The sequence below is a fragment of the Scyliorhinus torazame genome, chromosome 2 (genome assembly GCF_047496885.1).
Source record: "Scyliorhinus torazame isolate Kashiwa2021f chromosome 2, sScyTor2.1, whole genome shotgun sequence".
Lineage (NCBI taxonomy): Eukaryota > Metazoa > Chordata > Chondrichthyes > Carcharhiniformes > Scyliorhinidae > Scyliorhinus > Scyliorhinus torazame.
This window is the reverse complement of record NC_092708.1, coordinates 13175724-13203513: the sequence shown is the minus strand read 5'-3', so window position 1 is coordinate 13203513 and position 27790 is coordinate 13175724. Positions and strand designations below refer to the sequence as shown.

Genomic DNA, 27790 nt, shown 5'->3' with positions numbered 1-27790 from the left:
GTCTCTCTCTCTCTCGCTATCAACACAGCTCCCCGTCTCTCTCTCGCTATCAACACAGCTCCCCCGACTCTCTCGCTATCAACACAGCTCACCGTCTCTCTCTGAACACAGCTCCCCATCTATCTCGCGATCAACACAGCTCCCCGTCTCTCTCTCTTGCTATCAACATAGCTCCCCGTCTCTCTCTCTCTCGGTATCAACACAGCTCCCCACCTCTCTCCCTCTCAACACAGCTCCCCAACTCTCTCGCTATCAACACAGCTCACCGTCTCTCTCTGAACACAGCTCCCCGTCTCATTCTCTCGCTATCAACACAGCTCCCCGTCTCTCTCTTGCTATCAACACAGCTCCCCGTCTCTCTCTCGCCATCAACAAAGCTCCCCAGTCTCTCTCTGCCTATCAGCACAGCTCCCCGTCTCTCTCGCCATCAACACAGCTCACCCCGTCTCACTCGCCATCAACACAGCTCTCTCCGTCTCTCTCTCGCCACCAACACAGCTCTCCGTCTCACTATCTCTCGCTATCAACACAGCTACCCGTCTCTCTCTCGTTATCAACACAGCTCCCCCGACTCTCTCGCTTTCAACACATCTACCCGTTTCTCTCGCCATCAACCCAGCTCCCGTCTCTCTCTCTCTCTCGCTATCAACACAGCTCCCCGTCTCTCTCACTATCAACACAGCTCCCGTCTCTCTCGTTACCAACACAGCTTTCCGTCTCTCTCTCTCTCTCGCTATCAACACAGCTCCCCACCTCTCTCCCTCTCAACACAGCTCCCCGTCTCTCTCTCGCTATCAACACAGCTCTCCGTCTCTCTCTCCCTCGCTGTCAACACAGCTCCCCGTCTCTCTCTGCCTATCAACACTGCTCCCCCTCTCTCTCTCGCCATCAACACAGCTCTCTCCGTCTCTCTCTCATTATCAACACAGCTCCCCGTCTCTCTCTCTCTCGCTATCAACACAGCTCCGCGTCTATCTCTCACGATCAGTGCAGATCTCCCCGTCTCTCTCTCTCGCCATCAACACAGCTCTCCCCGTCTCTCTCGCCAACAACACAGCTACCCAGTCTTTCTCTGCCTATCAACACAGCTACCCAGTCTCTCTCTGCCTATCAACACAGCTCCCCGTCTCTCTCTCGCCATCAACAGAGCTCCCGGTCTCTCTCTCGTTCTCAACACAGCTTACCGTCTCTCTGACTATCAACACAGCTCCCGTCTCTCTCTCTCTCGTTACCAACACAGCTTTCCGTCTCTCTCTCTCTCGCTATCAACACAGCTGCCCATCTCTCACCCTCTCGACACAGCTCCCCGTCTCTCTCTCTCGCCATCAACACAGCTCTCCCCGTCTCTCTCTCGCCATCAACACAGCTCCCCCGTCTCTCTCTCTCTGCCTATCAACACAGCTCCCCGTCTCTCTCTCGCCATCAACACAGCTCTCTCCGTCTCTCTCTCGCCATCAACACAGCTCCCTGTCTCTCTCTCATCACAGCTCCCCGTCTATCTGTCGCTTTCAACACAGCTCCCCGTCTCTCTCTCTCTCTCTAGCTATCAACACAGCTCTCCGTCTCTCTCTCCCTCGCTATCAACACAGCTCCCCCGTCTCTCTCTGCCTATCAACACTGCTCCCCGTCTCTCTCTCGCCATCAACACAGCTCTCTCCGTCTCTCTCTCATTATCAACACAGCTCCCCCGTCTCTCTCTCTCTCTCGCTATCAACACAGCTCCCCGTCTATCTCTCACGATCAATGCAGATCTCCCCGCCTCTCTCTCTCGCCATCAACACAGCTCTCCCCGTCTCTCTCGCCAACAACACAGCTACCCAGTCTTTCTCTGCCTATCAACACAGCTACCCCATCTCTCTCTGCCTATCAACACAGCTCCCCGTCTCTCTCTCGCCATCAACAGAGCTCCCGGTCTCTCTCTCGTTCTCAACACAGCTCTCTGTCTCTCTCTCTCGCTATCAATACAGCTCTCCGTCTCTCTCTCTCTCGCTATCAACACAGCTCCCTGACTCTCTCTTGCTATCAACATAACTCCCCGTCTCTCTCCCTATCAACACAGCTCCCCGTCTCTGTCTCTCGCCATCATCACAGCTCTCCCCGTCTCTCTCTCTCGCTATCAACACAGCTCTCCGTCTCTCTCTCCCTCGCTATCAACACAGCTCCCCCGTCTCTCTCTGCCTATCAACAGTGCTCCCCCTCTCTCTCTCGCCATCAACACAGCTCTCTCCGTCTCTCTCTCGCCATCAACACAGCTCTCCGTCTCTCTCTCCCTCGCTATCAACACAGCTCCCCCGTTTCTCTCTGCCTATCAACAGTGCTCCCCCTCTCTCTCTCGCCATCAACACAGCTCTCTCCGTCTCTCTCTCGCCACCAACACACCTCTCCGTCTCACTCTCTCTCGCTATCAACACAGCTACCCGTCTCTCTCTCGTTATCAACACAGCTCCCCGACTCTCTCGCTATCAACACGTCTACCCGTTTCTCTCGCCATCAACACAGCTCCCGTCTCTCTCTCTCTCTCGCTATCAACACAGCTCCCCACCTCTCTCCCTCTCAACACAGCTCCCCGTCTCTCTCTCGCTATCAACACAGCTCCCCACCTCTCACCCTCTCAACACAGCTCCCCGTCTCTCTCTCTCTCGCCATCAACACAGCTCTCCCCGTCTCTCTCTCGCCATCAACACAGCTCTCTCCGTCTCTCTCTCGCCATCAACACAGCTCCCTGTCTCTCTCTCATCACAGCTCCCCGTCTATCTGTCGCTTTCAACACAGCTCCCCGTCTCTCTCTCTCTCTCTAGCTATCAACACAGCTCTCCGTCTCTCTCTCCCTCGCTATCAACACAGCTCCCCCGTCTCTCTCTGCCTATCAACACTGCTCCCCGTCTCTCTCTCGCCATCAACACAGCTCTCTCCGTCTCTCTCTCATTATCAACACAGCTCCCCCGTCTCTCTCTCTCTCTCGCTATCAACACAGCTCCCCGTCTATCTCTCACGATCAATGCAGATCTCCCCGCCTCTCTCTCTCGCCATCAACACAGCTCTCCCCGTCTCTCTCGCCAACAACACAGCTACCCAGTCTTTCTCTGCCTATCAACACAGCTACCCCATCTCTCTCTGCCTATCAACACAGCTCCCCGTCTCTCTCTCGCCATCAACAGAGCTCCCGGTCTCTCTCTCGTTCTCAACACAGCTCTCTGTCTCTCTCTCTCGCTATCAATACAGCTCTCCGTCTCTCTCTCTCTCGCTATCAACACAGCTCCCTGACTCTCTCTTGCTATCAACATAACTCCCCGTCTCTCTCCCTATCAACACAGCTCCCCGTCTCTGTCTCTCGCCATCATCACAGCTCTCCCCGTCTCTCTCTCTCGCTATCAACACAGCTCTCCGTCTCTCTCTCCCTCGCTATCAACACAGCTCCCCCGTCTCTCTCTGCCTATCAACAGTGCTCCCCCTCTCTCTCTCGCCATCAACACAGCTCTCTCCGTCTCTCTCTCGCCATCAACACAGCTCTCCGTCTCTCTCTCCCTCGCTATCAACACAGCTCCCCCGTTTCTCTCTGCCTATCAACAGTGCTCCCCCTCTCTCTCTCGCCATCAACACAGCTCTCTCCGTCTCTCTCTCGCCACCAACACACCTCTCCGTCTCACTCTCTCTCGCTATCAACACAGCTACCCGTCTCTCTCTCGTTATCAACACAGCTCCCCGACTCTCTCGCTATCAACACGTCTACCCGTTTCTCTCGCCATCAACACAGCTCCCGTCTCTCTCTCTCTCTCGCTATCAACACAGCTCCCCACCTCTCTCCCTCTCAACACAGCTCCCCGTCTCTCTCTCGCTATCAACACAGCTCCCCACCTCTCACCCTCTCAACACAGCTCCCCGTCTCTCTCTCTCTCGCCATCAACACAGCTCTCCCCGTCTCTCTCTCGCCATCAACACAGCTCCCCGTCTCTCTCTCTGCCTATCAACACAGCTCCCCGTCTCTCTCTCGCCATCAACACAGCTCTCTCCGTCTCTCTCTCGCCATCAACACAGCTCTCCGTCTCTCTCTCCCTCGCTATCAACACAGCTCCCCCGTCTCTCTCTGCCTATCAACACTGCTCCCCCTCTCTCTCTCGCCATCAACACAGCTCTCTCCGTCTCTCTCACATTATCAACACAGCTCCCCGTCTCTCTCTCTCTCGCTATCAACACAGCTCTCCCCGTCTCTCTTGCCAACAACACAGCTACCCAGTCTTTCTCTGCCTATCAACACAGCTACCCAGTCTCTCTCTGCCTATCAACACAGCTCCCCGTCTCTCTCTCGCCATCAACAGAGCTCCCGGTCTTTCTCTCGTTCTCAACACAGCTCCCGTCTCTCTCTCTCGCTATCAACACAGCTCTCCGTCTCTCTCACTATCAACACAGCTCCCGTCTCTCTCTCTCTCTCTCGTTACCAACACAGCTTTCCGTCTCTCTCTCTCTCGCTATCAACACAGCTCCCCATCTCTCACCCTCTCAACACAGCTCCCCGTCTCTCTCTCTCGCCATCAACACAGCTCTCCCCGTCTCTCTCTTGCCATCAACACAGCTCCCCCGTCTCTCTCTCTGCCTATCAACACAGCTCCCCGTCTCTCTCTCGCCATCAACACAGCTCTCTCAGTCTCTCTCTCGCCATCAACACAGCTCCCTGTCTCTCTCTCAACACAGCTCCCCGTCTATCTGTCGCTTTCAACACAGCTCCCCGTCTCTCTCTCTCTCTAGCTATCAACACAGCTCTCCGTCTCTCTCTCCCTCGCTATCAACACAGCTCCCCCGTCTCTCTCTGCCTATCAACACTGCTCCCCGTCTCTCTCTCGCCATCAACACAGCTCCCCTGTCTCTCTCTGCCTATCAACACTGCTCCCCCTCTCTCTCTCGCCATCAACACAGCTCTCTCCGTCTCTCTCTCATTATCAACACAGCTCTCCGTCTCTCTCTCTCTCTCGCTATCAACACAGCTCTCCGTCTCTCTCTCTCGCTGTCAACACATCTCCCTGACTCTCTCTTGCTATCAACATAACTCCCCGTCTCTCTCCCTATCAACACAGCTCCCCGTCTCTGTCTCTCGCCATCATCACAGCTCTCCCCGTCTCTCTCTCTCGCCATCAACACAGCTCCCCGTCTCTCTCTCTCTCTCTCTCGCAATCAACACAGCTCTCCGTCTCTCTCTTGCTCGCTATCAACACAGCTCCCCGTCTCTCTCTCGTTACCAACACAGCTCCCCCGACTCTCTCGCTATCAACACAGCACCCAGTCTCTCTCTGCCTATCAACACAGCTCCCCGTCTCGCTCTCGCCATCAACACAGCTCCCTGTCTCTCTCTCGCCATCAACACAGCTCTCTCCGTCTCTCTCTCGCCATCAACACAGCTCCCCGTCTCTCTCTCTCTCACCATCAACACAGCTCTCCCCGTCTCTCTCTCTCGCCATCAACACAGCTCCCCGTCTCTCTCTCTCTCGCCATCAACACAGCTCCCCGTCTCTCCCTCGCTATCAACACAGCTCCCCGTCTCTCTCGCCATCAACACAGCTCCCCCGACTCTCTCGCTATCAACACAGCACCCAGTCTCTCTCTGCCTATCAACACAGCTCCCCGTCTCGCTCTCGCCATCAACACAGCTCCCTGTCTCTCTCTCGCCATCAACACAGGTCTTTCCGTCTCACACTCGCCATCAACACAGCTCTCTCCGTCTCTCTCTCGCCATCAACACAGCTCCCCGTCTCTCTCTCTCTCACCATCAACACAGCTCTCCCCGTCTCTCTCTCTCGCCATCAACACAGCTCCCCGTCTCTCTCTCTCTCTCGCTATCAACTCAGCTCCCCGTCTCTCTCTCTACACCTGGGCAGGACTGGAACCAATGTCCTCGGGGGTGCTTTTATTAACACTGTTGGGGAGGTTTTAAACTCATGTGGCAGGGGGATGGGAACCAGATTAGGTCAGTAAAGAGGCAGCAACTAAAGCCAGTAAGGTACTAGATAATAAACTCAATGTGACTAAGGGGAAGAGTAGACAGGGAAGAGATGATGAACGCAAAAGGACAGGTGGTCTGAGGTGCATTTGTTTCAATGCGAGAAGTGCAGCAGGTAAGGCAGAAGAACTTAGGGCTTGGATTAGTACCTGGGAATATGATGGTATTGGTATTACTGAGACTTGGTTGAGGGAAGGGCAAGGCTATTAACTAAATATTCCAGGGTATAGATGCTTCAGGAGGGATAGAGAGGGAGGTAAAAGGGGTGGAGGAGTTGGATTACTGGTCAGAGATGATATCACAGCTGTGATTAAGGAGGGCACGATGGAGGATTCGAGCACTGAGGCAATATGGGTAGAGCTAAGAAATAGGAAGGGTGCAGTAACATTGTTGGGACTTTACTACAGGCCTCCCAAAAGCGAGCGTGAAGTAGAGGTACAAATATGTAGACAGATTATAGAAAAATGTAGCAGCAATAGGGTGGTCGTGATGGGAGATTTTAACTTCCCCAACATTGAATGGGACTCATGTAGTGTTGGAGGCGTAGATGGAGCAGAATTTGTAAGGAGCATCCAGGAGACTTTTTTAGAGCAGTATGTAAATAGTCCAACTCGGGAAGGGGCCATACTGGACCTGGTATTGGGGAATGATCCCGGCCAGGTCGTTGAAGTTTCAGTCGGTGATTACTTTGGGAATAGCGATCACAATTCCGTAAGTTTTAGAATACTCATGGACAAAGACGAGAGTGGTCCTAAAGAAAGAGTGCTAAATTGGGGAAAGGCCAAGTATAACAAAATTCGGCAGGAGCTAGGGAATGTGGATTGGGAGCAGCTGTTTAAGGGTAAATCCACATTTGAAATGTGGGAGTCTTTTAAGGAAAGGTTGATTAGAGTGCAGGACAGACATGTCCCTGTGAAAATGAGGGATAGAAATGGCAAGATTAGGGAACCATGGATGACGGGTGGAATTGTGAGACTAGCTAAGCTGAAAAAGGAAGCATACATAAGATCTGACTTTAAACTGATGAAGCTTTGGAGGAATATCGGGAAAGTAGGACAAATCTCAAACGCGCAATAAAGAGGGTTAAAAGGGGTCATGAAATATCTTTGGCTAACAGGGTTACGGAAAATCCCAAAGCCTTTTGTTCGTATATAAGGAGCAACAGGGTAACGAGAGAAAGGATTGGCCCACTCAAAGACAAAAGAGAGAATGTATGCGTGGAGTCAGAGGAAATGGGTGAGATTCTTAATGAGTACTTTGCATCGATATTCACCAAGGAGAGGGACATGACGGATGTTGAGGTTAGGGATGGATGTTTAAATACTCTCGGTCAAATCGGCATAAGGAAGGGGGAAGTTTTGGGTATTCTAAAAGGCATTAAGATGGACAAGTCCCCAGGTCCGGATGGGATCTATCCCAGGTTACTGAGGGAGGCGAGGGACGAAATAGCTTTAAATTGAGGAGATAGATATAAGACAGATGTCAGAGGTAGGTTCGTTACTCAGAGAGTAGTAAGGGCGTGGAATGCCCTGTCTGCAACAGTAGTGGACTCGCCAACACTAAGGGCATTCAATTGGTCATTGGATAGACATATGGACGATAAGGGAATAGTGTAGATGGGCTTTAGAGTGGTTTCACAGGTCGGCACAACATCGAGGGCCGAAGGCCTGTACTGCGCTGTAATGTTCTATGTTCTGCAGCTGGGGCCTTAACAAATATCTTTGCAGCATCCTTAAGCACGGGTGAGGTCCCGGAGGACTGGAGAATTGCTAATGTTGTCCCTTTGTTTAAGAAGGGTAGCAGGGATAATCCAGGGAATTATAGACCTGTGAGCTTGACGTCACTGGTAGGCAAACTGTTGGAGAAGATACCGAGGGATAGGATCTATTCACACTTGGAAGAAAATAGGCACATCGGTGATAGGCAGCATGGTTTTGTGCAGGGAAGGTCATGTCTTACAAACCTAATAGAATTCTTTGAGGAAGTGACAAAGTTAATTGATGAGGGAAGGGCTCTAGATGTCATATACATGGACTTCAGTAAGGCGTTTGATAAAGTTTCTCATGGCAGGTTGATGGAAAAAGTGAAGTCGTATGGGGTTCAGGGTGTACTAGCTAGATGGATAAAGAACTGGCTGGGCAAGAGGAGACAGAGCGTAGTGGTGGAAGGGAGTGTCTCAAAATGGAGAAAGGTGACTAGTGGTGTTCCACAGGGATCCGTGCTCGGACCACTGTTGTTTGTGATATACATAAATGATCTGGACGAAGGTATAGGTGGTCTGATTAGCAAGTCTGCAGATGATACTAAGATTGGTGGAGTTGCAGGTAGCGAGGAGGACTGTCAGAGAATACAGCAAAACATAGACAGACTGGAGAGTTGGGCAGAGAAATGGCAGATGGAGTTCAATCCAGCCAAATGCGAGGTGATGCATTTTGGACGATCTAATTCAAGAACGGACTATCCGGTCAATGGAAGAGTCCTGGGGAAAATTGATGTACAGAGAGATCTGGGAGTTCAGGTACATTGTACCCTGAAGGTGGCAACGCAGGTCGATAGAGTGGTCAAGAAGACATACAGCATGCTTGCCTTCATCGGACGGGGTATTGAGTACAAGAGTCGGCAGGTCATGTTACAGTTGTATCGGACTTTGGTTCGGCCACATTTGGAATACTGCGTGCAGTTCTGGTCGCCACATTACCAGAAGGATGTGGATGCTTTAGAGAGGGTGCAGAGGAGGTTCACCAGGATGTTGCCTGGTATGGAGGGTGCTCCCTATGAAGAAAGGTTGAGTAGATTAGGATTGTTTTCGTTGGAAAGACGGAGGTTGAGGGGGGACCGGATTGAGGTCTACGAAATTATCAAAGGTATGGACAGGGTGGATAGCAACAAGCTTTTTCCAAGATTGGGGGTGTCAATTACAAGAGGTCACTATACCAAGGTGAGAGGGGTAAAGTTTAAGGGAGATGTGCATGGAAAGTTTTTTACGCAGAGGGTGGTGGGTGCCTGGAACGCTTTGCCAGCGGAGGTGGTAGAGGCGGGCACGATAGCATCATTTAAGATGCATCTAGACAGATATATGAACGGGCGGGGAACAGAGGGAAGGAGATCCTTAGAAAATAGAAGACAGGTTTAGATAAAGGATCTGGATCGGCGCAGGCTGGGAGGGCCGAAGGGCCTGTTCCTGTGCTGCAATTTTCTTTGTTCTCTTGCTATCAACAGAGCTCCCGGTCTCTCTCTCTTGCTAGCAACACAGCCCTCCCCCATCTCTCTCGCTATCAACACAGCTCCCCGTCTCTCTCTCGCCATCAATACAGCTCCCCGTCTCTCTCTTGCTAGCAACACAGCCCTCCCCCACCTCTCTTGCTATCAACACAGCTCCCGTCTCTCTCTCTCTCGCTACCAACACAGCTCCCCATCTCTCTCTCGCTATTAATACAGCTCCCCGTCTCTCTCTTGCTAGCAACACAGCCCTCCCCCACCTCTCTCGCTATCAACACAGCTCCCCGTCTCTCTCTCTCGCTATCAACACAGCTCCCCGTCTCTCTCTCTCGCTATCAACACAGCTCCCCCTCTCTCTCTCACGCTATCAACTCAGCTCCCCCCGTCTTTCTCTCACTATCAACACAGCTCCCCGTCGTCTCTCTCTCTTGCTAGCAACTCAGCCCTCCCCCACCTCTTTCGCTATCAACACAGCTCCCCTTCTCTCTCTCGTTATCAATACAGCTACCCCCCATCTCTCTCTCGCTATCAACACAGCTCCCTGTCTCTCTCTCTCCCCTCATCAACACACGTCCACCGTCTTGCGCTCTTGATGAAAACCACTCCCCATATTTCTCTCGCTCCATCAAATTGACTCCCCAGGACCCTCCCTCCATCAACTCATCTTCTCACATTTCTCCCCCATCATGGCAGCTCCCCCTATTTTTATACCTCAATACAGCGCCCACGTCCCTCCCTCATTCCCTCCCATCCTGCATCCGCAGTGCTGCCCACATCTAAAGGGGCTGGTTCAGCACAGGCTAAATAGCTGGATTTTAAAGCAGACCAAGGCAGGCCAGCAGCACGGTTCGATTCCCGTACCAGCCTCCCCGAACAGGTGCCGGAATGTGGCGACTAGGGCCTTTTCACAGTAACTTCATTTGAAGCCTACTTGCGACAATAAGCGATTTTCATTCATTTTCAGTCACATCTCCCACCCATGCGTTGCAGAAATCTCACCTTGCTAGTCTCAGGACTGTCTGGGTCGAACTGAACTTGCTTCACTGCCAGTTCTCTCGCTGTGTCCGCATCGTAACACAAATAAACCCTGCCGAATGCCCCCTGGCCCAGCAGCTTGCCCAGTCTCCAGTTCGTCGGCGCTCTCGGAGCTGCACAAAATAAAGGCAGTTTTGAAGAGTGAGAAGGAAAAAATGTAACAATTCCACTCCTCCTTCCCTCGGAGTACTGTCAGCCTCACAGCCCCTCCTTCCCTCGGAGTAGTCAGCCTCACAGACCCTCCTTCCCTCGGAGTAGTCAGCCTCACAGACCCTCCTTCCCTCGGAGTACAGTCAGCCTCACAGACCCTCCTTCCCTCGGAGTGCGGTGAACCTCACAGCCCCTCCTTCCCTCGGAGTACTGTCAGCCTCACAGACCCTCCTTCCCTCGGAGTACTGTCAGCCTCACAGACCCTCCTTCCCTCGGAGTACTGTCAGCCTCACAGACCCTCCTTCCCTCGGAGTACAGTCAGCCTCACAGACCCTCCTTCCCTCGGAGTAGTCAGCTTCACAGACCCTCCTTCCCTCGGAGTACGGTGAACCTCACAGACACTCCTTCCCTCGGAGTACTGTCAGCCTCACAGACCCTCCTTCCCTCAGGGTACAGTCAGCCTTACAGCCCCTCCTTCCCTCGGAGTATCGTCACCCTCACAGCCCCTCCTTCCCTCGGAGTACTGTCAGCCTCACAGACCCTCCTTCCCTCGGAGTACAGTCAGCCTCACAGCCCCTCCTTCCCTCGGAGTAGTCAGCCTCACAGCCCCTCCTTCCCTCGGAGTACAGTCAGCCTCACAGACCCTCCTTCCCTCGGTGTAGTCAGCCTCACAGACCCTCCTTTCCTCAGAGTACTGTCAGCCTCACAGCCCCTCCTTCCCTCGGAGTACAGTCAGCCTCACAGACCCTCCTTCCCTCGGAGTAGTCAGCCTCACAGACCCTCCTTCCCTCGGAGTAGTCAGCCTCACAGACCCTCCTTCCCTCGGAGCACTGTCAGCCTCACAGACCCTCATGAGTAACACTGCCTCTGCTGAATAACCAAACTCATGTCAAACACACAACCACCTCAGTGACTGTTCACATGTCCTGCTTGCTATCTCTTGCTGTGATACACCACACTGCTACTCAATGTATAAGCCCCTGTGCTTTCCCAATTACACACTGGGTAACAGGATTATATGTTGTTTTTTTTAAATGTCATTTAGTCTTGCCATGTGGCGATGCCGAATACGAAGACATTTCTTGACCATCCCTAATTGTCCTTGAGAAGGAGGTGACGAGCATCCTTCTTGAACCGTCACCATTAGACCATAAGACATAGGAGCAGAATTAGGCCACTCGGCCCATCGAGTCTGCTCCGCTGTTCAATGAGTCTATGTGGTGGAGGTACACCTAGAGTGGTCCGATGGGGAGTGCCAGGATTTTGTCCCAGCGACAGTCAGGGAAAGGTCGGTAAGCTCCCAAACATGGCTTGGGAGTAAAAGTAACCACTAGTGCGGCAGCTGGTCATTCAGAACACGGTCTCCGCCAAGGTTGACAATCACTGTGGACATGGCTCTTTGAGAGGACTGAGGCAAATGAGTGAACACCTGGGAGTTTGGAATCGGTTCTTACTCGAGTGCAGGGAAAGAGGCTAGCTGTTTGGTGAGCATCCGTTACAGTCTATTCAATTCCCAAGATTTAAAATGGTGGTAAGTTGACTCCCATGGCGGCGGTGAGGTGGCGGCGGTGAGGTGGCGGCGGTGAGGTGGCGGCGGTGAGGTGGCGGCGGTGAGGTGGCGGCGGTGAGGGGAGGTGGCGGCGGTGACATGGCGGCAGTGAGGTGGAGGCGGCGATGAGGTGGCAGCGGTGAGGGGGCGGCGGTGAGGTGGCTGGGGTGATGAGGCGGCGGTGAAGAGGTGGCGGCGATGAGGTGGCGGTGGTGAGGTGGCGTTGATGAGGTGGAGGCGGTGAGGAGGCGCCGGTGAGGTGGCGGTGATGAGGTGGAGGCGACGGTGAGGTGGTGGCTATGAGGTGGCGGCGGTGAGGTGGCGGCGGTGGTGAGGTGGCGGCGGTGAGGTGGCGGCGGTGAGGTGGCGGTGGCGAGGTGGCGTTGATGAGGTGGAGGCGGTGAGGAGGAGGCTGTGAGGTGGCGGCGGTGGTGAGGTGGCGGCTGTGAGGTGGCGGCGGTGGTGAGGTGGCGGCTATGAGGTGGCGGCGGTCAGGTGGCGGCGATGAGGTGGCGGTGATGAGGTGGCGGTGATGAGGTGGGGCCAATGAGATGGCGGCGGTGAGGTGGCGGCGATGAGGTGGCGGCGGTGAGGTGGAGGCGGTGAGGTGGCGGCGGTGAGGTGGCGGAGGTGGAGGCGGTGAGGTGGAGGCGGTGAGGTGGAGGCGGTGAGGTGGCGGCGGTGAGGTGGAGGCGGTGAGGTGGAGGCGGTGAGGTGGAGGCGGTGAGGTGGAGGCGGTGAGGTGGAGGCGGTGAGGTGGAGGCGGTGAGGTGGAGGCGGTGAGGGGGAGGCGGTGAGGTGGTGAGGTGGAGGCGGTGAGGTGGAGGCGGTGAGGTGGCGGCGATGAGGTGGCGGCGATGAGGTGGCGGCGGTGAGGTGGAGGCGGTGAGGTGGCGGCGGTGAGGTGGAGGCGGTGAGGTGGTGAGGTGGAGGCGGTGAGGTGGAGGCGGTGAGGTGGAGGCGGTGAGGTGGTGAGGTGGAGGCGGTGAGGTGGAGGCGGTGAGGGGAGGTGGCGGCGGTGACATGGCGGCAGTGAGGTGGAGGCGGCTATGAGGTGGCGGCGGTCAGGTGGCGGCGGTCAGGTGGCGGCGGTGAGGTGGCGGTGATGAGGTGGGGCCAATGAGATGGCGGCGGTGAGGTGGCGGCGATGAGGTGGCGGCGGTGAGGTGGAGGCGGTGAGGTGGCGGCGGTGAGGTGGTGAGGTGGAGGCGGTGAGGTGGAGGCGGTGAGGTGGAGGCGGTGAGGTGGAGGCGGTGAGGTGGCGGCGGTGAGGTGGAGGCGGTGAGGTGGAGGCGGTGAGGTGGAGGCGGTGAGGTGGTGAGGTGGAGGCGGTGAGGTGGTGAGGTGGAGGCGGTGAGGTGGAGGCGGTGAGGTGGCGGCGATGAGGTGGCGGCGGTGAGGTGGCGGCGGTGAGGTGGAGGCGGTGAGGTGGTGAGGTGGAGGCGGTGAGGTGGAGGCGGTGAGGTGGAGGCGGTGAGGTGGAGGCGGTGAGGTGGAGGCGGTGAGGTGGCGGCGGTGAGGTGGAGGCGGTGAGGTGGAGGCGGTGAGGTGGAGGCGGTGAGGTGGAGGCGGTGAGGTGGAGGCGGTGAGGTGGAGGCGGTGAGGTGGAGGCGGTGAGGTGGAGGCGGTGAGGTGGAGGCGGTGAGGTGGAGGCGGTGAGGTGGAGTCGGTGAGGTGGCGGAGGTGAGGTGGTGGTGATGAGGTGGCGGCGGTGGCGATGAGGTGGCGGTGATGAGGTGGTGGCTACGAGGTGGTGGCTACGAGGTGGCGGTGGTGAGGTGGCGGCGGTGAAGTGGCGGCGATGAGGTGGTGGCGGTGAGGTGGCGGCGATGAGGTGGTGGCGGTGGTGAGGTGGCGGCGATGAGGTGGCGGCGGTGAGGTGAACGGTCGCACGTCAGGTGGCTCCTCCTTGGGAATTCAGTGTTTGGCCCCCTTTGCCCATTTATCGGGTGTGGTTTGTAGTTTGAGGTGGCGGCTGTGAGGTGGCGGCGGCGATGAGGTGGAGGCGGTGAGTTGGCGGCTGTGAGGTGGTGGCAGTGAGGTGGCGGCGGTGATGAGGTGGCGGCGGTGATGAGGTGGAGGCGGTGAGTTGGCGGCTGTGAGGTGGTGGCAGTGAGGTGGCGGCGGTGATGAGGTGGCGGCGGTGATGAGGTGGCGGCGGTGATGAGGTGGCGGCGGTGATGAGGTGGCGGCGGTGATGAGGTGGCGGCGGTGATGAGGTGGCGGCGGTGATGAGGTGGCGGCGGTGATGAGGTGGCGGCGGTGATGAGGTGGCGGCGGTGATGAGGTGGCGGCGGTGATGAGGTGGCGGCGGTGATGAGGTGGCGGCGGTGATGAGGTGGCGGCGGTGATGAGGTGGCGGCGGTGATGAGGTGGCGGCGGTGATGAGGTGGCGGCGGTGATGAGGTGGCGGCGGTGAGGTGGCGGCTATGAAGTGGAGGCGATGAGGTGGTGGCGGTGATGTGGTGGTGGCGATGAGGTAGTGGTGGCGGTGAGGTGGCGGCGGCGGTGAGGTGGTGGCGGTGATGAGGCGGTGGCGGTGATGAGGCGGTGGCGGTGATGAAGCGGTGGCGGTGATGAGGTGGTGGCGGTGGTGAGGTAGTGGCGGTGATGAGGTTGTGGCAATGAGGTGGTGGCGGTGGTGGCAATGAGGTGGTGGCGGTGGCGATGAGGTGGCGGCGGTGAGGTGGTGGCGGTGGTGAGGTGGCGGCGATGAGGTGGCGGCGGTGAGGTGAACGGTCGCACGTCAGGTGGCTCCTCCTTGGGAATTCAGTGTTTGGCCCCCTTTGCCCAATTATCGGGTGTGGTTTGGAGAGAAATGTGGTGTAACCTGAAAGCTTTGGTTCCTCCTCCGCCGTGTGATGTCTGGAGGTTATAGTACAAGGAATAAATCGAATAAGGGGTACCCGTTTGGCTTGGAAGGCCCTCATGTCGCAGGAGGAGAAAAAATTATGGAGATCCCTGCATGTCGTTGCCCCCTCAGTGGACAACTGAGTCGTTACACAGGAGTTCCAGAAACAGAGTCTCTGGTGACCCGGTGAAGGCGAGTGAGATGGCGATGGCACCCATTCGCGTAACTTTGGATACGGTGGAACAGCAGCTGGGCGTACAGAGCTCAACACTTCAGAAGGTGGTCACGGAGCACAGTGATCAAACTGCCTCTTTCGAGGCAGAGGTGACGGCGTTGGGGGAGAGGCAGAAGATATTCAAGGCCAAGGTTGATGACCCGGGGATCGCTCCAGGCGGCAGAATTTGAGGATCGTCGGGCTGCTGGACGGCATAGAAGGCACGTGTTCCATGGAGCAGGTGGCAAAAATGTTTGGGAAGCTACTGGGGGCGTAGGTCTTTGCGAATCCTCCCGAAGTGGACTGGGCCCACCGGTCGTTGAGATGGAAGCCCAGGTCTGGTGAGCGGTCTCGGCTTCACAGGTTGCTGGATTAGGAGTGGATTCCCGAGGTGGGTGAAGGGCATTCGAGAATGTTGGCCACCCCGGCAGAATTTACGGGATGTCGGGGCAGAACGTGCAGGGTTAAATAAGGCCAAGGCGGCTCTTGACAAGAGCAAAGTGCGTTTTGGAGCCTGCTCACCTTCGGGTTATGTTCAGTAATCGGGTCTATTATTTCGACACACTGGAGGAGGCAAATAAAAATAACTTTCTGAAAACAACACGGACTGGGGAAGAATTGATGATGTTGGCGATTATACCCCATTGTTGGTTTTGTGATGTGTTTTTTATTTCTGTGCTCTTTTTCTGGAATTGTGGTTCTTTTTACTGTATTAGTGGAAATCTTTGGGGGAAAGGGATTGGGGTGGGGATTTATGCTTTTGTTTTTCTCTTTCCTGAAAAGTGTGATATTAAAGATGGGTTCGGGTAGTGGGGGGGGGGGCTGTTCACTGATCCCATTCAATGTGCGTATGGTGGGGGTCTTCCTGTCATCAGTTATGCTGGTTAATGGGAGCAAAGTGAGGGAGGGAGCTGCGACTGGTTGTCTGGAGGTGGGGGGGTTGTTTCTTTTGTTCATTCAGGCAATGAGCCAAGGTTGGTGGGTTGTTTGCTTGGGGAGGGATGGGGCTGTGGGAGAAGCACATTGTTGACGATAAGGGTTTCTTTGTTTATGTACCGCTCTGAGAGGGGTGGTGACGGCCATCTTGGGTGGGCCTGAAGCTGGTCTGAGTTGGGTCCCTGGCGGACATCCTTGTGGGTGGCACATGGCTGATCATAGTGGAGGGGGTGGCCAAATCAGGTTGGTTACCTGGAACGTGAGGGGGCTAAATGAGCCGATTAAAAGGTCCTGGGCGTTTGCCCATCTAAAACGTTTAAAGACGTTTGTGGTTTTCTCACAGGAGACTTTTATTGATTTCTTTGTGGTGGGGAAGTCTCCCCCTGGGGTCGTGGGGGCAGGGTACTCGCCGATTGTAATATCAGATCATGCCTCGCACAATGTGGGTATATGGTTGGAGACGAGCTGCGCTCAGCGATCCCTGTGGAGGTTGGGTATAGCGTTGAGACAAGGGGCTTTGTGAGAGGATAGCTTCACAAACTATGTGGAGTTTCATCAGAATGAGGTCTCACCGTCCACGTTCTGGGAAGCACTAAAGGCGGTCATCAGGGGGAGATCATTTTGATTAAAGCTCAGGGAGATAGGTCTAGTAGGGCGAAGAGGCAGAGTTTGGGGGATTCTATCCTTGAGGTGGGCCATCAATACTCGGCTGCCCCTGATAGCAAAGAAGAAGCTTCAGATGGAGTTTGAGTTGGTGTCGAAGGGGAAAGCGGTGAGCCAGCTTTGGCGTGCGAGAGGGACGTTTTATGAGTATGGGGAGACGCCCAACCGTTTATTTGTTCACCAAGTGAGGTGGCAGGCGGCCTATCAAAATGAAATGAAAACCGCTTGTCACAAGTAGGCTTCAAATGAAGTTACTGTGAAAAGCCCCTAGTCGCCACATTCCGGCGCCTGTTCGGGGAGGCTGGTACGGGAATTGAACCATGCTGCTGGCCTGCCTTGGTCTGCTTTCAAAGCCAGCGATTTAGCTCTGTGCTAAAGAGCTCAGGTCAAGGGTTGGTTGCTGCTCCAGAGAAGGTCAATGGGGTATTTGAGGCCTTTTACCAGAGGCTATACAAGTCTGAGCCTAAGATTCGACTATAGTCCAGTTTGTGAATGGGTTGGTCCTCCCGGTGGTGGTTAGGGAAAGAGGGCAGGAACTGGAGGCTCAGGTTAAAGGAAATGATGAAATGCATTTGTTCAATGTAGTCAGGGAAGGCACCGAGCCCGGACAGGGGAATTGCATAAACAGTTTGTGACAGTGTTTGGGCCACACCTCTTGGACATGTTTAATGATTCGCTGTCCCGGGGGGTGCTGCCAGCCACAGTGGCACAGACATCAATCTCCTTAATTTTACAAAAGTACGTGTGGCGCAGTGGTTAGCACTGCTGCCTCACGCCGCCGAAGACTCGGATTGAATCCCGACCTCGGGTCACTGTCCGTGTGGAGTTTGCACATTCGCCCCGTGTCCGCGTGGGTCTCACCCGCACAACCCAAAGATCTGCAGGGTAGGTGCAAACATTTCTTTTCCCGAAAAAAGTATAAAGATCAAATAGAGTGTGGGTCCTTATTTGCCCATCTCTCTGTTGAATGCTGATGCAAAGCTGTTGGCTGAGGTACTGGCAAGCGGTTTGGAGGGGTTGTGGTCCGGGGCTAATTTCTGAGAATCAGACGGGGTTTTCTTACGGGTTGGCAGTTGTCGGCCAACATTAGGAGGCTTCTGAATGTGGTGCGGTTGCCCTGGTCAGGAGTTGATCCAGGGGTAACCATTTCCCCTGCGTTCGACCGGGTGAAGTGGGGTTACCATTTTGAGGTACTGGGGCGTTTTGGCTTTGGACCTAAATTCATTTTGTGGCTTAGGCTTTTGTACAGGGCCCCATTGGGAGTGTCCGTTCCAATGTACTGAGTTCAGGGCACTTTCAGTTGTTCAGGGGTAAAAGCCACTTTCCCTGTTACCATTTGATTTGGCGATCGAGCCATTGGCCATCGCACTGAGGTCGTTGATCGGGTGGAAAGGTATAGAGAGGGCAGGTAGGAGGATAGGGTGTCCCTATACATGGGACAATTTATTGTTGTATTGCATGGACCCTCTCTCTAATGTGGGGGAGATAATGGAGGTGCTTTGAAACTTTAGTTGCTTCTCAGGATATAGATTGAACGTGGGCAAGAATAAGACCATAAGACATAGGACCAGAATTAGGCCACTCGGCCCATCGAGTCTGCTCCGCCATTCAATCATGGCTGATATGTTTTTCATCCCCATTCTCCAGCCTTCACCCCATGACCCCTGATCCCCTTATTAATCAGGAACCTATCTATCTCTGAATTAAAGACACTCAGTGAATTGGCCTCCACAGCCTTCTGCGGCAAAGAGTTCCACAGATTCACCACCCTCTGGCGAAGAAATTCTTCCTCATCTCTGTTTTAAAGGATCGTCCCTTTAATCTGAGATGGTGTCCTCTGGTTCTAGTTTTTCGTACAAGTGGAAACATCCTCTCCACATCCACTCTATCCAGGCCTCGCAGTATCTTTTATGTTTCAATAAGATCCCCTCTCATCCTTCCAAACTCCAACGAGTACAGACCCAGAGTCCTCAAACATTCCTCATACGCCAAGTTCTTCATTCCAGGGATCAGTCTTGTGAACCTCCTCTGGACCCTTTCCAAGGCCAGCATGTCCTTCTTTAGATATGGGACCCAGAATGAGGCATTTCCGGTGAACCCTCCGGGAAGGGAGATGATCTGGAGAGGCAAACGGTTTGGCTGTCCAGGGCTAGTTTTAGGTATCTGGAAATACGGGTGGCTCATGCCTGGGCCACATTACATAAGATGAACATGGCCAGTCTGGTAGAGGGGGCGAAGGCAGACTGGAAGAGGTGGGATGCCCTCCCGTTGTCCTTGGCGGGAAGGGTTCAGACGGTTAAGATGAACATTCTTCCGAGATTCTTGTTTGTGTTTTCATTTTATATAAATTTGGTGTACCCAATTCTTTATTTTTCCAATTAAGGGGCAATTTAGTGTGGCCAGTCCACCTAACCGCCACATCTTTGGGCTGTGGGGGTGAGATCCACGCAGACACAGGGAGAATATGTCTCCACACGGACAGTGCCCCGGGATTCGAATCCGGATCCTCGGTGCCAATAGGCAGCAGTACTAACCACCGCCACCATGCTGCCCACCTTGTTTGTGTTTCAATGTCTCCCAATCTTTCTTCCTAATCGTTTTTCAGTCGGGTCAACAAGTTAATTTTGGGTAGGTATGCCCCCCCACCCTCCCCGGTTCGAAGGGTTCACTTACAGAGGGACAGTCGGGGAAATTGGCACTGCCTAATTTGATGTATTATTGGGTGGCAAACATTGAGAAAGTGCAGGGAGGTGTTAAGGATCTGAGGTCGGTTTGGGGGCGGATGTAGGAGGCCTCTTCTACAGCTTTGAGTTTGAGGGCACTTGTTACTGCTCATCTTCCGCTCTCTCCAGCCAGGTTCTCTTCGAGCCCAGAGGTACTAACGTCGCTGAGAATATGGGATCTATTCCGACAGCACTTTAAACGAGGGTCTATATTGCTACTGCCGCCAATCTGTGGGAACCGTAGGTTTAAACTGGCTGGGATAGATTCATTATATAAGATCTGGGAGAGGGAGGGGCGGAGAGGTTTGGAAATTTGTTTGTAGGGGGTAGCTGGGCTGGAGGAATTGGTGGAGATTTCCAACTTCTGGAAGGGACTGTATTAATAATAATAAACTTTATTGTGTCACAAGTAGGCTTACATTTACACTGCAATGAAGTTACTGTGGAAATCCCCTTGTCTCCACACTCTGGCGGCGCCTGTTCGTGTATACGGAGGGAGAATTCCGAATGTCCAATTCACCTAACAGGAAGTCTTTCGGGACTTGTGGGAGGGGGCTGGTTTAGCACAGTGGGCTAAACAGCTGGCTTGAAATGCAGAACAAGGCAGCAGCACGGGTTCAATTCCCGTACCGGCCTCCCCGAACAGGCGCCGGAATGTGGCGACTAGGGGCTTTTCACAGTAGCTTCATTGAAACCTACTTGTGACAATAAGCGATTATTATTAAAACCGGAGCACCCGGAGGAAACCCACGCAGGCACAGGGAGAACATGCAGACTCCGCACAAACAGTGACCCAAGCCGGGAATCGAACCCGGGTCCCTGGCGCTGTGAAGCAACAATGCTAACCACTGTGCTACCGTATGTATTTATGTATTTGCCGGTACGGAACTTTGTACAAAAGGAACTCTCTTCATTGCCTTGGTTGTCGGAGCCTTCTTATTGACAGGGTGCTGTCCTTTGACGAGGTTGAGGAAGAGAGGATATCAGATGTATATGGGCAGATGATGGGTTACCTGAGAAAGGACGTACTGGCGCTGGAGGGTGTGCAGAAGAGATTCACTAGGTTAATCTCAGAGCTGAAGGGGTTGGATTACGAGGAGTAGACTGGGACTGTACTCGTTGGAATTTAGAAGGATGCGGGGGGATCTTATAGAAACGTATAAAATTATGAAGGGAATAGATAGGATAGATGCAGGCAGGTTGTTTCCACTGGTGGGTGAAAGCAGAACTAGGGGGCATAGCCTCAAAATAAGGGGAAGTAGATTTAGGACTGAGTTTAGGAGGAACTTCTTCACCCAAAGGGTTGTGAATCTATGGAATTCCTTGCCCAGTGAAGCAGTAGAGGCTCCTTCATTAAATGTTATTAAGATAAAGATAGATAGTTTTTTTGAAGAATAAAGGGATTAAGGGTTATGCTGTTCGGGCTGGAAAGTGGAGCTGAGTCCACAGAAGATCAGCCATGATCTCATTGCAGAGCAGGCTCGAGGGGCCAGATGGCCTACTCTTGCTCCTAGTTCTTATGATGGAGCAGGAGAAGGCTTCGCTGGAGGAAGTAAAGGGGAAATGGGAGGAAGAGTTGGGTTTGGCTTCCGTGCCCAACAGTGGCGATCTTTGGAGTGTCGGGCTTGCCGGGGCTGCCGGCGAGGATGGCGGCTGATGTCTTGGCCTTTGCCTCTCCAGTAGCTCGGAGTTGAGTCTTGCTCGGATTGAGGGCACCTGAGCTGCTTACGGCTTCGCATGGTTGGGATCTGTCGGACCTGATTACCAGACTGATTCCAGGGATGGCGGGACTGTCATATGAGGAGAGATTGACTAGGTTAGGATTGTTCTCGCTGGAGTTCAGAAGAATGAGGGGGGATCTCATAGAGACTTATAAAATTCTAACAGGACGAGACAGGGTAGATGCAGGGAAGATGTTACCAACGATGGGTGTGTCCAGAACCAGGGGTCACAGCCTGAGGATTCAGGGTAAACCGTTTCAGACAGAGATAAGGAGACATTTCTTCCCCAAAGAGTGGTGAGCCTGTGAAATTCATTACCACAGGAAGTAGTTGATGCTAAAACTTTGAATATATTCAAGAGGCGGCTGGATATAGCACTTGGGGAGAATGGGATCAAAGGCTATGGGGAGAAAGCAGGATTAGGCTATTGAGTTGGATGATCAGCCATGAGCGTGATGAATGGCGGAGCAGGCTCGAAGGGCCAAAAAGGCCTCCTCCTGCTCCTATCTTCTACGTATCTCTGTAACTCCTGCATTTGGGTAGAATGAGGAAAGAGGTTCTGCACATCCAGCAGAAGAAGCCAGGCACCAAATTAAAAAGCAGAACATCAAAGGTAATAATTCCTGGATTATTGACTGAGCCACGTGCAAATTGGCAGAGGCTACATAAAATTGGAGAGATGAATGTGTTGCTCATAGACTGGTATGAGAGAAGCAGGTTCTGGTTTTGTGTGGCACTGGCATCAATATTGGGCAAAGTGGGGTACCACTGGAGGGTGTACACCTGAACAGTGCGAGGACCAATGTGCGAGTGAGCCACATAACTAGGAAAGTAGAGAGGGCTTAAAATTAAATAGTGGGGGCAAGGGATAAAATTTGGGAAGATGTGTTAAATCAAAGAGTAGAGACATGGCAAGAGAACAATATTAATGTGGTTCATAGAATTTACAGTGCAGAAGGAGGCCATTCGGCCCATCAATTCTGCACCGGCTCTTTGAAAGAGCACCCTACCCAATCCCTCACCTCCACCCTATCCCCATAACCCAGTAACCCCACCCAACACTAAGGGCAATTTTATACACTAAAGGGCAATTTAGCATGACCAATCCACTTAACCTGCACATCTTTGGACTGTGAGAGGAAACCGGAGCACCCGAGGAAACCCACGGGGAGAACGTGCAGACTTCGCACAGACAGTGAACCAAGCCGGGAATTGAACCTGGGACCCTGGAGCTGTGAAGCAATTGTGCTAACCACCATGCTACCGTGCTGCCCCGTGCATAAATGTGGGAAAACATCTGTGCCAGGAAGGGACAGAGTACAGATTCAATAGGAAATTCTGCACGGGGCTCAGGCAATAATCTGGAAATTAATACCTTTGAGGTTCCGCTTTCTAATTTAGTGCCGAGTTCCACATACAGCCATGATCTTACTGAATGGTGGAACAGGCTCGAGGGGCTGAGTGGCCTAATCTTGCTCCTAAATTTGTACATTCGTATAAGGTTCGTGCTTCTGATCACAACCCATGCTTGACAGCGGGTGTGTGGAGACGGGGTGAAAGTGGATGAGAGGAGGGCCAGACTGAAGTGTGAGTCCCTCCTCGGCTAATAGCTTCATCACAGCGACTCTTTTCTCTCTCACAAAATGAAAGATGACCCAGGTAAAGAATCAGGGATCCTATAAAGCGGTCGACCCACGCAGGGAGAGGGGGAGGGATCAGCTGGGTGTGACCTGGGAAAGGAAAGTGCAGCGGATGAAGGTGACGCTGTACCAGGGAGACCTGGTGACGGAACAGAATGGAAAGACAGTGACCTAGTGGCAATGTCACTTCCAGAGGCCCAGACTAATGCTTTGGGTACAGAGGTCCAAATCCCACCAAGGCAGCTGGTGGAATTTAAATTCAATTATAAAATCTAGCATTAAAAGCTAGCCTGAGTAGCTATCATCAATTATTTGGTTCAGAGCGGCACGGTGGCGCAATGGTTAGCACTGCTACCTCAGGGCGCTGAGGGCTCAGGTTCGATCCCAGCCCCGGGTCCGTGTGGAGTCTGAAATGGCTGAGAAAGCCATTCAATTCAAGGGCAATTAGTGATGGACAACAAATGCTGACCTTGCCAATGGCACCCACACCCATGAAAGAATAAAAGAGGTGCTCTGGGGTACATGTGTGATTCTGTGCATTTCTGATCATCACTATGTGATCGGAGGATCCAAATGCTCGAACAAAGGCAGGTGTGGAATCGATATCCCCCCCCCCCCCCCCCCCCCCCCCCCCCGCCCCCCGGTGAACCGAGCATGCTGTAAACCTTACAACGGCTGGGGGGGCTGATGTCCATGACAGACAGCGTTGGATTGTCAATGTCGCTCCCTCTTCTTCTCATCCGGCTGTCCTCGTACTCCGGAGTGAAAATGCTGCTCCCGCTGCTGGTGCTCAGGGAATGCTCCGTGGGACTGAAGCTGACGGGGGAGCGGAAAGTGTTACCGTGGGTTCTTCTTGCCCTGGGGAACGTCTTCCGACCTGAGGAGAAAGGCAAAAGAAAATGATGGATGCGATGCAAACAGCGGACTCCAGCGAGGAGGAGTTTCGGGAGTTGGGCTTTTCGGGTTTCAATGGCAGAGTGGGTGGTGTTGTGGGCTGGCCGCCTGCAGGTCCAACACCAGCTCAGCAGAGAAGGGGAATGCCTCATCTGTCTGCTGAGGATCCCATCTGTGATGACTCACAGCTAACGGAATCACACAGCGAAGAGGCCCTTCGGCCCATTGAGCCTGCACCTACACGTGAAAAACACCCGACCTAACCATCTTTTAAAAAAATATATTTTTATTGAAATTAAATTAAATTTGAGCAAAATAGTATAATAGTATATGAAACATATGCCTCAATTTACAATGTAAAAAGGACACAATCAACAATCAAGAACACATCCAATTTTAACCCCTTACTGTAAAGCAAAAACCGTAACAACTGACGGTGACCAACTCTTTAAAAAAGGAAATAAATATAGAGTGCACCTCACGAGGGCGAGGATGAGCCGATTTTTTGAAGGAGTAGAGGATGTGTGTGAGCGTTGCGGGGGGGGGGGGGGGGGGGGGGGGGGGGGGGGGGGGGCGCGCGAATCACGTTCATATGTTTTGGTCCTGTCCAAAGCTAGGGGAGTACTGGAAGGAGGTGTTTAGGGTAGTTTCCAAGGTGGTGTGTGTGAAACTGGACCCGGGTCCCCAGGAGGCCATATTCGGCGTGTCGGACCAGCCAGGGTTGGAAACGGGTGCGGAGGCAGATATCATAGCCTTCGCCTTGTTGATCGCCCGAAGGCGGATCCTGCTGGGATGGAGAGCAGCCGCTCCACCCAGGGCCCTGGCGTGGCGGGGGGGACCTGTTGGAATACTTGACCCTTGAGAAGGTTAAGTTCGAACTGAGGGGGAGTTTGGAGGGGTTCTACAAGTCATGGGCACTATTTATTATGCACTTTCAAGAACTGGATAACATCGAACATGGGTTTGGGGGGGGGGCTGTGTAGATTAAGGGTGACTACGGGTAATCCCTGATTCCTTTTTGTCATTTGTTTATGTAAACATGCGGGCTGATGTTTGGGGGTTGGTGGGCGGATGGGATCGTTGTTATTATGGGGATTGACATATCTTGCTGATTATTGTTTATTGTTGATGGGTGTAAATGTGGGAGAAAATGTGAAAAAGGAGAATAAAAATATATTTTTTTTAATAAAAAGGAAATGAATGACTGCCACCTTAGGTAGAACCCTTCCACTGACACCCTAACGGTGTATTTGACCGTCTCCAAATCTAGAAACTCCATAAGGTCACCCAAGCAGGCCGAGGCACTGAGAGAACTCCGGCCAAGCAAAACACATTTCTGGGCTACTAACGACCTACCCAAATATCCCCATTTGCCAGCACTTGGCCCATAGCCTTGAATGTTATGAAGGGCCAAATGCTCACCAGGTACTTTTTAAAGGACTGGCAAATTCAGAAAAAGACACAAAATGACAGGTGTGGGGAATGGAGAAACAACATGTGAATTAGGGGCACGGTTTAAGAACATAAGAACACGGAGCAGGAGTAGGCCATCTGGCCCCTCGAGCCTGCTCCGCCATTCAATGAGATCATGGCTGATCTTTTGTGGACTCAGCTCCACTTTCCAGCCCGAACACCATAACCCTTAATCCCTTTATTCTTCAAAAAAGTTTAGAGTTAGGGAGGGTGTGAGTTTAGAGGTTAGGAATAGGACATGCTTTCAAGCGAGCATTTCTTTGGATCTAAACCGTGCCACACCTGATTTGAGTGCATTTGATGAAGATAATGGAAATCTTTAATGACTAACAAAAATATTCAGAGACACTAGGATGAGAGTCATTTTTTAAAAATGTGCAAACACTGGGAGTATGCAACAAGGACAGCCCATTCACACAGTTCCCCTTTCAGATACTGAGCGGGTGCGTCCATATTTAATTAGATAGCAGCACCATCTTTCTGAAAATATTGTAAACGTTGAAAACAAGTAGGAGCGGCACGGTGGCGCAGTGGTTAGCACTGCTGCCTCACGGCACTGAAAACCCAGGTCGAACCCGGATCACTGCCTGTGTGGAGTTTGCATATTCGCCCCGTGCCTGCGTGGGTCTCGCCTCCACAGCCCAAAGATGTGCAGGCTAGGTAGATTGGCCACATCTTTTTATTAAAACAGTAAAAAAATATATACAATGCCAAACGGTACAAACACTAATTTTGTGTTGGAGAAACAGGGTACCCTCCCCTCAGTACCAATGTACGGGGAGGGGGGGTTGGATATTCTGATTATTAAAACAGTTCACAACATGTTTCTACAAAAAACAAATGGTATGCTAAACTGCCCCTTAATTAGACTTTTTTTAACGATCAAAAAAAACCACAAAAAAAAATTAAAAACAAGTTGAGGGGTAAACCCAAATTGCTGTCAAGGCAGACATGAGTAAATCAAAGTATCTCATTGTGAATCCGTATTCCTGGTGTGTGCAGTTCGTGGGTCTCGGGGTCAGTGCCCCTGGGTTAGGGAGGGTGTGAGTTAGAAATAATCAGAGCTCCTGCTCCCCATCGCCAGTCAGGATTTCCATGTTGGAGATTGCACAGTGCAGACAGGTCTGGATCCGGCAGTGATTCCCCCACCCCGTGGTAGCACAGTCCAGGAATACTGTCTGCACTGGCAGCAGGTGAATGACCCGCGAGGCATTGCAACAATTGCAGCCTCATGGTAACGGAGACCATCAGAAATCAATTCCTGCTGGGGAGGGGAGAGAGCAACCAACACGAATGCAACAGAGAACCAAAACATACAATCAAGGAGTTAAACACCCCAGCCCACCCATTAGCAAACACGGAACAACCAATCGAAGTGTTAAATATCCACTCAAGAATCAAACCAAATGGGCAATTGGTGTTGAACAATGGCAATCGAGGAGTTCAATCCCGGGCCCAGTATTCCTGGCGGGGATTGAGCCTGGCATGTACTCACCGTCACTGCAGTCATGGTGAAGGTAGGAGATGTGATACCTTCGTGGGTATGTCCCACCTTTCCCAATTTTCTCAAACGTTGGAATTTCACAATCTGCAAGGAGAGAAGTTGGTTTGATTTTATTCAGAAAGAAAAGGCCAACCTGCAACAGATTTTACAGCACAGAAAGAGGTCATGCTGCCAAACAGGACAGTGCCAGGATTTATGCTCCACTTGAGACCATTCACATATTACTTCAACTCACCCCAACAGCGCGTCCTTACCTTCCTCTCTCCCTCATGTGTTCATCTCCTCTCTTTCCCTTCTCCTCGATCACACCATGTAGTAATGACATTTCTCCTCAGCACCTTATGAGCTACGTTAGTTTCTATGTTATATTGATGGGCTCCAGTTTTGGAGTTTCCCGCACGCAGCAACATCTCACTTTCCTCTCATTTTAAAAACCGTCCCACCACTCAGCCTTCCCTTATCTAGTGGAAAGTTCAGTGAAGAGAACCTAAGGAGGTGACAAAGATATACAGATCGGTTAAGCGAGTGGGCAAAAATCTGGCAAATGGAGCATAATGTGGGAACCTGTGCAATCGTCCATTTTGGCAGAAGAGTAAAAAAGCATATTATCTAAATGGCGAGAGATCGTAGAGCTGAGATGCAGCAGGATCTGGGTGACCCAGTTCGTGAATCACAAAAGGCTAGTACGCAGGTAGAGCAAGTAATTATCACAAAGCTAAAAGAATGTTATTATTTATTGCAAGAGGAATTGAATACAAAAGTCGGGAGGTTATGCTTCAGTTGCACGGGACACTAGTGAGGGCACATCTGGAGTACTGTGTACACTATTGGTCTCCATATGTAAGGAAATGTGTTGAAGCAGTTCAGAGACGATTTACTCAACTAATACCTGGAGTGGGCAGGTTGTCTTAGGAGGAAAGGCCGGACAGGCCCAGCTCGTATTCACTGGAGTTTAGAACAGCAAGATGTGACCTGATCAAAACCTTTAAGATCCAGAGGTGTCTTGACAGGCTGGACGTGGAGAGAATGTTTCCTCTTGTGGGAGAATCTAGCACTAGTACAGTGAGAAGGGGAATGTTTTTTGTTTCAGAGGGTCGTGAGTCTCTGGAACTCTCTTCCTCAAAAGGCAGATTCTTTGATTATTTTAAAGGTAAAAGTGGATAGATTCTTGCTAAGCATGGGAGGTGAAATGTTATCGGAGGGGATGGGCAGGAATGTGGGGTTGAGGT

General features: G+C 52.6%; 1 protein-coding gene across 3 annotated transcripts in view; it reads right to left on the bottom strand.

The window, feature by feature from the left end:
• Window positions 1-27790, bottom strand: part of map3k2 (mitogen-activated protein kinase kinase kinase 2) — a 267110-nt gene that overhangs the window by 109437 nt on the left and 129883 nt on the right. For all 3 annotated transcript variants that reach the window (XM_072468674.1, XM_072468672.1, XM_072468673.1), the window contains 3 exons: window positions 26553-26645; window positions 23361-23567; window positions 10208-10356 (listed from right to left, as the gene is read on the bottom strand). In XM_072468674.1, the coding sequence (XP_072324775.1) occupies window positions 10208-10356; window positions 23361-23567; window positions 26553-26645 (449 nt within the window). The remainder of the gene's footprint in view (window positions 1-10207; window positions 10357-23360; window positions 23568-26552; window positions 26646-27790) is intronic.